The sequence below is a fragment of the Penicillium diatomitis genome (genome assembly GCF_028827545.1).
Source record: "Penicillium diatomitis strain IBT 30728 chromosome Unknown utg000009l_segment0_segment0, whole genome shotgun sequence".
NCBI lineage: Eukaryota > Fungi > Ascomycota > Eurotiomycetes > Eurotiales > Aspergillaceae > Penicillium > Penicillium diatomitis.
This window is the reverse complement of record NW_026623181.1, coordinates 1,388,377-1,398,917: the sequence shown is the minus strand read 5'-3', so window position 1 is coordinate 1,398,917 and position 10,541 is coordinate 1,388,377. Positions and strand designations below refer to the sequence as shown.

Sequence of the window (10,541 nt, the reverse complement as noted above, 5' to 3'; positions counted from 1 at the left end):
ACGAGATACTTTCAGTGCAACAATCGGTGGAACACCTCATACTCGAAGCAAGTCCGATCCATTTGAGCGTACCAATGGTCATGAACGCCATTGTCTCTTTGCCTTTCTCTATCTAGAAGCCATGACAGGTTAGATCCATCGAACCGCCTGTTCGCACTACGAGATATAGCGTCGATGATGTTAGGGCAATCTGAAACAAAATACGCACCAACGAACCCTAGATTCTAGTGGATGTCGTCGCCACAGCCAATCCACCTGGCATCAAAGCGTCAATCTGGTTGTTCGTTCCGAAACCCTCCCTCAGACCTCAACGCTCATGTCCCACCCTCGTTAACTTCAACGCGCAAAAGCCGAACAGAGGGACAAAGGATACTTTCTCCAAGGTTAATCATCGGCCAATACCCGAATACATCAATACAGGATATGACCCCAGCGTGTGTGTTGTACTGTATGGTGGAAAAATTAGATTGGAACTTTCCTTTTCGTTTTGCGGATAAAATCTCCAACCCTCATTCTAGTGATTCCACAGGTCCAGCCCGACACCCCAGGCTCTCAGACCTCGTGGTTTCATTTCTCGTGATCGCTTCAGCGAAAAGCTAAAACCGATTGCGGAGAGCGATAAGCCCGGGGCCAAAGTAGGCCAGTCGACGCCCTGAACTCAATTTGAGTGTTTCATTTGTTCTAGAAAGACTGTCTGGCATGGAAGGATGTAACTTCCAAAGTCAAAATCCGTCTCTTTGCATGGCGACTTCGCGGCCGGATTTGCGGGCTTAGGGTTCGAAGAGGTGGAGTTGAAGGTGTCGGACGATGGTTTGTGTTGGGTGGTTGACGAGGCCCGAGCACACTCTGTGTGGTTGAGATTCGGTCATACTTGGTGTGTTCAAGTGTTGCTGTGCGGGCTCGGGTTTTTGTTTTGAACCCCGACTGGAATGCCGTCGTCTCGGGATGTGGTCACAAAGGAAGCGTTGATTGCGCACAGACTGTTGTTAGAGTGAGGGCGAACACGCGACGCACTGTCCTGCGTCGGGGCGCACAGGTGTAGATGTGGAATACTATACATCTACAGGAAGCTTTGACGGGAGGCGGTCCTCGGTGATAGCTCCCTAACAAGAAATACAAACCAACATCCCAAAACTTCCCTCCTCGAACGAGATCTCCAACTTTTCAGACACATGAACGTACTCTCCTTTAAACCATTTTCCAAATCAAGCCAATGCTCCCAAAAAACAACCCCAGTATCAGCAGCGCTTTGAACATATCGCAAAAAGTCGCTTGGCTGTGCCACGTTGCTGCGGCTGCGTTTGGGCGTCGAATGTTGTCTTTTCTTTTCCTTTTTCTTGGTCGGCGCCAGTCCACTGAGATACAGTGGGCAAGACACGAATCATTTCCCTGCAGGGCGCGATGCCGCGAACAAACCTTGGACTGAGTAAGGAGACAAAAAAGTTAGTTCGTGTTCTAGAGGGATTCGATTGAGGTTCCATTCCTTGGCGGTGTTGGGATACACGTGGAGCCCGTGCGACCCGTGGCTCGAGCCCTCGAGTTCCCGCATGGGAGAAGCCCGGGCGCGGTGAAGAAATCCGACTTGGATACTGGGCCTGGGAATGAGAAGTCACTGACGATGAGGTGCAGGTAACCCAACACTGAGAATTGTGAAGTGTAGATCTTGGAGGGTTTGAAAGAAATGCGTGGCGTAGAAGGACGTTCGCCTTGCAACACACTAGAATCAGAGCGCGAAAGCGTGGGGATTTGGAATTAGAATCGAAGATCCCATCCAAGTTATGCCAGCAATTACATGAACGAAAAGCCCCTCGTCGAGCCAGAAAACCAATGACGTGTGTTGTCAATTGTTGGTGGAAGCAACGCTTAGCGAATGTTATACGCTTTCCCGACAACTCAAGCACAGTGATCAACTCCACCCCCGGAATGTTTGGGTGGAAAAAAAAAGAAGAAGCGAAAGTATCAAGGAACGTCGAAAAGGACGCATGGGACTTTTGCCGGTGTCCAACCTTTTGAACAAAGAAAACCGTGCTAGGGCTCCGGGGATGTATTGCCGGGCGGTTAAGCACCCATCGAGGCTGAACTTTGTAAGACTCAAAGCGTACTAGAGGGAGGGGGAAGCTTCGAGATGATAGGTCTCTCTGACGTAGTCGTGTTCTTGGGAGAAACCTATTCCAAATTCAACCCTGCTTAAGGGTACAGTAGTGCGGGTTGGAGGCAAAGTTTTTCTAAACGGCGACCGTTTTTTTTTTTTTTTTTTTCGCATAGGTGAACCACGCGAGACAGAGTCATGAAATCCAGATATGCCGCCGAGACCCTCATTTTGAAGAAAGGGTTCTCTGCAGACGTTGTGGATGTACCACAAGTGCCGAAATCTCACCACGGTCTACCATACTCAACTTTTCCCAACAGGGAGATGGCGGGATTTCCACTATGGGAAGATGAATGCTCTGGTTGGCTGAGACGTCAGGAAAAGGGAGGCAGAGGATCCAACAACCGTACACTCCGATCGCATGGGTCAGAAACCCAGCGGGAGGGCATCACGATAAACACGTCGAATAGGACGTGTGTATCACGTACGAGTCAGAGCAAGAAGAGGGGGGATTGCTTCCAACGAGCTGGCTTGCCTTCTGGAGTCTCGAAGCAAATCAATTCGGACCGTTAGAACACGCCTCGACGCCTCGTGGATAAGGCGTTGTACCTGCTGATCACGTGGCTGCTAGTCACCTCATGAAACCCATGGGAGACTGTGCCACGATCTGGTCGATGATCGACCCCCTTGACCGCTGTAACCAGGTCCCCTCAGTTTTCAGTCCTCAGTCCTCACTTCTCAGGACAACGTGGAAGCCGGGAATTGTCCGAATGACTCGTGCGGTATTCGAGCCAGGGAACGACATCGGCTTTGCGGAAGTGTTCTAGAAAGGCAATTGCAAATTCCATGGTCCCCAGCTGCCCTCTAATCGAAACAGTCACCTTGTACCCTGGGTTTCGCGCCACGAGGACAACTATCGGATGTAGTATACCGGATGCCCTACCGCAGCTCGCTCAAATTCCGAGATCGTCGGCCTTTTCGAGAGATCTACCATGGGTCTATGCTGGGTAGGATCGCCCAAGCATGTACTTGTTGGCGTATTCTGAAAAAAAAAAAACGTCATTGTGTGCCTCTCCGCTGGCTGGACAGAGTGACTTTCAGGATCCATTCCACCAAGAGCAGTTAACCGCGAACATCTTTGAAGCTGCGGCCTATCATTCTCAACAGACGAAGTCCATCCTTTCGCGCCTCCAACACCCAGAAAGTTCAAAGAGAGCTGCATGGAATACACCCTCCTTCCTGTCTCCCCGGCTATCTCGACCCGACATGACAAGGAAAATCAAGTGGAGAGTCGAACAGTCAACGAGGCATCGAGGATGCGGAAAGCGGTCCACAACTGTAGAATGATCCGCTCTGTGGACCTCCTCCGACCCAAACAGGACTAGCTCCGTCACTCCTCTGAGCCCAGATGAATCCACCGCCGACCACGCCTCCGCCTATCCACGCACGGCGCTATTGAAGCCCCAGCACGATCGAGCGTCGATCCGCCAATGGATCGATAAGCACTTGTCAAGGTTTTGACCGTCCCCTCACGAACCATTGCTTCAGAGAAGATGTCCTGATTGGGTCTCATACACGACGACCGGGGAGTTGGATCCTGCACTAGGCCTTGCTTGGTCGGGGCACGGTGGGGAGGGTGGCTTTGGTTTAGCTGTGCTATTACAGTACTATTGGTAACTTGGTGCCATCATCATGTATCGAATGGTCTATGAATGTATGTACCTGGTAGGCTGGTGCAGAGGCGAAGAGGGAATGAACCGTGAGTCACAATGTGAGTCTTGACTTTCTATCTGACGAAGCTGGCGTGACTGATATTGATTGCAGCCCGTTAGATCAATGATCAAGCACGGGTCTGCCTCATGAGCGAAGAGCGTTCAAGATCATCGCGACCATGACATACAGTCATACCCAGTTACACACCTCCCCAGCGAAAACCACTGAGCATCACGTATTGAAAAATACAGACTCAACGAGCAGTCGAGCATCGAGCATCGAGCACAACCTCGATGTCCACGATCCACAGCCGCCAACCAGTCACATCAACCAGACCGGGGGCTAAGATTACCCAATCCAGATGGATGCCGAGCGAGTCAAACCGTCAATGACATCGAGACCCGCGCTAGACCCGCGCTGCGGCGCTACTACTGTACTGTTGATCACCGTAGGCTACATCAACCCCCTTTCTGATCCTTCCCCCGGCTGGCTTACCGACCGGTCGGTTCTACGGGGCGTCACGGGACACGCTAGTGCTTGAGGGGTCTGATTCGGGGTTGGGTCTGGCCTCTGTAGCGGGTATAGTAGGTTTCTCTCGGGGCCCAGGATCACAGAGCTTGCGGCCAGCGATGAGATGACAGATGAGTAGGTTCAAGTTGAACTGCCGGGCATTGATGAAGGTCTTGGAGTGATTCACTTGCTTCTCCAGACTGGTTCAATCTTCTCAGCGTACTTGGGTCTAGGATATTCGGCAGAGTGTTCTTGTATGCTTGGACGTTTAGTGGTCGCTACCATCACAAAAGGGTCTAAGCATGAAGCCAAGTCAGAGTTCGAGCAAGAACTGGAAGGACTCTCGCGGGACGTGGAAGCTCCTCCATGTTGATACGACTGTCTAGGCTGACACCAAATTCTATACAAACGTACATACAGCATACAGTATGAACATGTACTAACCTAACTTATGTAGTGCGTACCTACCTGTCATCACTCATGAATTCTGACTAGTTCGAATGATCGACTTGACTAGAACCCGGGGTTTAATCTAAACGACCCAACGGGCTGGATTGATTTTGTTATGTGGCTTGCACGAAATTCTTTTTGCACCGTACACAGAGACCCTACATTTAGCGCCCAGGTTTTCCAACAGAATTGAGGGAATTTCCTGTCATTGCAGAGGTATCAATGTGCTCTAGAGTACCCAGTAACCTACTACTACTACTACTACTACTACTACTACTACTACTACTACTACTACTACTACTACTACCAGTATCATCTACTGCAGTACCCTACCAAGCAGTGTCATTGGTGTTAAGCCTCATCCCCGAAGGATTTGACTTTTGTAGTTTGTAGCTTGGATCATGTTGCTCTCCCGCATGACCAGAGCCGGACCGTTTTTCCTGTCTTTGGCCAAGGCCGGCGGTGCATTTACTTTCTTCTGTCTTGGTTGTTTTCTCAGTCGTTTATGACCTATCGTTGATCATATTTGTTTTTTTTTCTTTGGCACTCAGTTTACATAATCCACGAAGGATAGCACCCTAACTAGGTACCCACTACCTATACGCAATTACGCACGTCTTATCACCTCAAGCATTCCGTCTCCCCACGAGTGTACCCGACATGCCATGTGAACACCCAGGCTAGTAGTCATGGAACGTGCCTCTCTGGTTCAGGTTCTCACCCCGCACGTAATCCAAAGAATAGCGAGAACATAAGGTTCGGCATATGGGTCACAGGAAACGTGTGAGGCCGCAAGAAGGGATCCGAATGGCGGGATTCTCATCCTCATCCTCATCCTAGAAAAGTACCTCGGACCGCGAAACGTCGGACATATTACCTTGTAATAGTATGCCTACCACGTTGTGCACCGCTGGCTTACCCTTCAAGGTTTCAGCGCCCAGGGCTGTAGTCCGGTGCGATAAGCGGTGGAACCGGACGAGAGTGGGAGAGAGTACAAGGGCGGCTAGGGTTCGGTCGCGGCGATCATGGATGTCGACCACGGTTGGGGGATTTTCGGGAGCCCGGAGAATGGAGCCGTCAGGTTGGCGTTGGAGATGATTGATTCTGCAGAGATGAGGGGATAGTGCGATGGAGAGTTAGAAAGGCACTGTGTGTGTTCAATGAGGATTTTCTTGTCTATGAGTAGCGATACGCGTGAGATCTAAAGGGGGTTGGCGATCAGTTTAGGAAGTAGGCAGACTTGGTTGCAGGTGGTCGAAGGGGCTGAAAGCGGGTGGGTAGAGAGGTGACTCGGTCACGATTATCCCTGTACATGGATGTTCCATCGCCGGGACAAGTAAATACTGAATCTGTACATTAATGTATCAAGTGCCATAGCATTGCAAGTGACGAGGGAAACCCAGCGAGGCAACTGGGCAATTGGGAGCTAAAGACCCGCGGTGCATGAAGCGGCGATACATTGATCGTAGATATTGATACTGGGCCTCGGTGCGGACCAGGTACCTCATCTGGTTCTTATCGTCATACACTGCCTCCAAATATTGGATCTAGTCCATCGCAAGTATGACAATTAATCATCGCACGCCATGGATATCGAAAGCCAGCCCCTCGTTCCTCACAGGTGCTGTGGTTCGGCAGTTGGCGGTTCAGCGGTCGGACGGAAGCGAAGGATGAGGCAAAAAGAGCAGGGGTCTCGTTAGACTTGGTCCAGCACAACTAATCAAATGCCTCTCCGTAATCTGTGCACTACGTGTAAAAGGGTATATTACTTTGATTCGTAGAGTAGTAGTTCTTGGTTCTTCTATATAGTACGTAGTAGGTACTAAATATCGGTATGTACTATGTAGTAGGTTGTGTACCTAAGCTTACCCCGGGATTCGAATTGATCACCCCTGTAACCTTTTCAAGGATCGCTCTTTGTTCATGGAAAAAGCCAAATAGAAGCCACTATGCACGAGCGGCTCCAACTGGCATAGTCCAAAAAAATATCTTAGAGTGATCCATGATGATGGTCTGGTCGAGCCAACCTTCAAATCCTGATGCCTGGCCAAGGCTTATCTATTTATGACCGAAGGCTCGACAGTAGGTAGCAAGTAGACACCGTACAAATCTCCGCCGCAAGCCGTCTTGAACCATGAGGCGGGATAATAGACGTAACTAGAGAGTAGGAAATTGCAAGAAAGGTCATGGATTGGCTTGTGATCCACTAAGGGGCGAAGATCATGGTCGATCCACCGAGCAGGAAGTGGGAGTAACGGAGACACGTTGATCATCATCATGTGTTCAATTGAACAGACTACTCATTCCTCACGTCGAGAAGAGGAGCGTTCTGGATGGCTACGTTCCAGTTTCCGAACGATGATCGACCATGTGCATAGGCTAGAACGCCACGGGTGAATAGTGGGTTGGAGATTACTTGGGGTCATCCCATGGCCTCCGAGTTCGTCTTACGGCTAGATAGGTCATAGAGAGATTATCGCTGCGTCACCCGCGAGTTTGCAGATGTATCTCTTTAGACCGTCTCTTGTAAATTTCATTGCTACTGGCAATGAGAATGCGGCGCTGTGCCTCAGCGATGATACGGAAATAAAGGTCGCGTCGTCAACGAGGACGGAGATACGGAGAAATACTGTGTAGTTCCGGGAGGACGAGACGGCAGTGACAGGAGTCAATTCGGATGTTTCATCACAGTTTCGTGACCATGGAAAGACCAAAGTCTGTGCGGGGGGAGCAGGAGCAGCAAGAGGAAGATGTGGTCCCTGACCTGGTCATGAACTGTCTTGAGTGATCACTGATCAATAGGTGAATCAAGACACAAAAACCCCGGCGCCAGGTCGGCTACTCAACGCCAAAATTCCGAATTTGTTGGTTTACTAGCTTGGACGGATGCGACCCTGGGGATCTTGATCGTCCAGCAAAAGGACCGGCAAGGCGCACAGCTTATAGTTTAAGGAGATTATTTCCGGCAATGTCACCAGTCGCAGTGCTTCCAAGACCAGGTGACGAAGGTCAGATACGAGGAACCTTAGCTCCAAGAAGATGAAAGATGACCACCATGAGTCCGCTATCAAATCAGTCACTGCCCTTGGGCTGAAGACGCTATGCATCAACATGGTGACTTGCATCTTGATTCTGTAGTTTAAAGACCTGTGCCACGAATAAGTGCACACTCCAGGCTCAGAATGAATGGTACCAGCCATTTCTAATAGCCGTAGAAGCTCAGTTCAGACGAACGAACCTGCTCAGCAACAGGTGACCGGGCCGCGCTAACCCCCTCCCCTAGACGAGCCAACGCCCCATTAAAAGACACCCTCTTCTGCCCACTTCTGCTCGCCTCCGCTCACCGGAGGGAGGGGGGGGGATTGAACCACCGATTGAGAAGATGGGTGGGTGTGGGAGGCAAAACCATTTCAGTGCATGTTCCGAAGAGCCTTTGGTGAGGAGTGCCTGAGGAGAGAGCGAACGAGCGAGAGTTCCGAGGGCAGAAAACCAGCACAAAAGCCAAGCCAGAGACCGCTCGGTGCTCTGACACCGTCGCCGGAGGCCCGGACCCTCTTTTTTTTCCCCTTTGGGTTTTCGCGTTTTATCTTTTTCAGGGATTCTGTTGGCTGGGCGAACTGGCTCTTTTTGATCCTTGATCTTTTGAATTTAAATTGGAATTTTTTTCAAAATGGTAATTACTGCGCAGATTTCCAATTCTTCTTTTTCTTTTCCCCCTTCCGAACAAAATGAAAAAGAAAAAAAAAAGCCAAAAAAGAACCCCAAGTCTCAAGCCATGCTGTGAATCGCGCTAACATCCAATTGGGGTGTCGTTTCCTTTTACGTCCATCGTCCTGGGTATACTTTTATTCGAAAATCGTTCTGCTCTCCTCTGCGCCGTTCTCTTTCTTATACAACGCCTCATCCTCTTCTTCCATCCTTTTAAACTTTCCAATTTGATTCTTATCTCATCTTCACTCTTCCATACCTCCCCCGCATATTTGAACTTTCGATCAACTCGAACAGCGTCAATTGCGTAGCGCAACTATCAAGCACCGATCCTCTCAACACTAGATCCTACCTCGAGATCTACAACTTTCCACCTCCACGGCTTCCTGTCCACGCCTGCCGGAGCCGTCCCATTCAATTCTCCAGACTCAGTTTCCAAACTCAGTGGCTTCCACCTTGCGCGTCTCAACATCACTTCAATCGATCATCCCTCAGGAGGGGTAAAGCGAACAACCATGAAGACTTCAATCTCTTCCGATGTTTGGGAGAAGAAAAAGGCCATCATCGCCAAGTTGTACATGGAGGAAGAATGGCCCTTGAAACAGGTCATCAAACAGATTCGCTCCGATGATTTCAACCCCAGGTATGTACATTGACTTGATCACCCTCGCCCGCACCATCCCCCCCTCTCGACCTGATCCCGTCTCACTGACACTTGCCATAGTGAAACTCAATTGCGCAGCCGTCTGAAGAAATGGCGTGTCACGAAGCCTTCTCGTCAAACTCGCAAAAAGACGCAAGGCTCCGAGGACCCTGAAAGCGAGAAGGAGAGCCGCACATCTTCATCATCACCGCGCACCAGTCGAGCTTCGCCTGCGGCTCGCAAGACACCGTCTGCCTCTGCTTCTGCCTCTGCCTATCGCTCGGACTGGACGCACTCAGTGTATGGCCCCGTGGAGTTGTCTCACCCGAACAGATGGAATTCGCACATGGGTCCTCAAATGACCACGCCCAGTCCTTCATCCGCAGACCACCACGGCGTGGTGATGGAACCCCACACCACCAAATACAATCTCCCTGACCCAAACGCCCCGGTCAACTCATATGAACAGACTTCCACACACACCTCGCCCGCGGCAGAGCACGTGATTCTCAACACCACCGCTGCAGTGACGCCCTCCTACGCGGCGTACTCGCTTTCACCCGAGTCGTGTGGACCCAGTCCTGATGCATCGTCAAACTCTGCCATCTCACAATGGCCCGCGCGCACTGTCTCTGGCGACATGAGCTACCAGTCTAACATTCATCCGACACAATGGTACAATCTGCCCCTGGAACCCATGGCCCCCTCTTCTGTCGTGCCGCACTCTGCCGCTCCATTGACCACGCCAGCCGCATCCACTGGCTATGCGATGTATCCCGGCCAGAGCGTCTACGCTCCTGGTTACATGCACTACGATCACTCGGACTACCACCACGGCTACGATGCGAAGCAATGGAAGCAAGTGCCGCAGCGCTCACATGAATACGCGAGCTATGCCAACCGATCCACCGTGGACCGGAAGCACGGCTACCCTCACGGCGGCTCTTCTTCGGAGATCCTCCCTATCTCTGCTTCACAGACCGGGCCACAGACGATAATGTGTGCACCAATGGGCCCGTACTCGAGTTGATGAAACGGATCCCATCCAGCTTCTCATCCAAAGCGAACACGACTATCCGACTATCCGTCGGAAACACCTAAACCCAACCCCTCCTGGATGAACATCTGTACGACAGTCATCCTATTTTCCTTTGTCTTACAATGTTATTCTTCCCATATCCATATGCTCTTTCCCCCCAGCCTGCATTCTGAATTCGCATTTTCTCCTCTTTTCCCGCTCTGAAGAGTCGAACCTTTACTTTGACTGAACATATGATGATCACGAGGTGGAAACTCTCATTGTCACATTGATACACCCTGTACGAGGTACTCTGGTTTTTTGTTTTTCGTTGGACTTTTACGACCATCGGGCGGCTCTACTCCTTGAACATGTTGCTTCCCCCTATCTTCCTCTCTCATGCACATGTT

The 10,541-nt window shown here is 50.7% G+C and overlaps 2 protein-coding genes across 2 annotated transcripts; both read left to right on the top strand.

Annotated features, from left to right (window-relative positions):
• Positions 1 to 4,678: 4,678 nt before the first annotated feature.
• N7539_006910 (uncharacterized protein) lies at positions 4,679 to 5,117 on the top strand (the record flags this gene model as incomplete). The annotated part of the gene is made up of 2 exons (XM_056936511.1): positions 4,679 to 4,738; positions 4,977 to 5,117. 2 exons carry the CDS (start codon positions 4,679 to 4,681, stop codon positions 5,115 to 5,117), a joined length of 201 nt encoding a protein of 66 aa, XP_056788446.1.
• A 3,868-nt stretch (positions 5,118 to 8,985) lies between these two features.
• On the top strand, positions 8,986 to 10,143 carry N7539_006909 (Clr5 domain-containing protein; the record flags this gene model as incomplete). The annotated part of the gene is made up of 2 exons (XM_056936510.1): positions 8,986 to 9,113; positions 9,195 to 10,143. 2 exons carry the CDS (start codon positions 8,986 to 8,988, stop codon positions 10,141 to 10,143), a joined length of 1,077 nt encoding a protein of 358 aa, XP_056788445.1.
• Between the last annotated feature and the right edge of the window lie 398 nt (positions 10,144 to 10,541).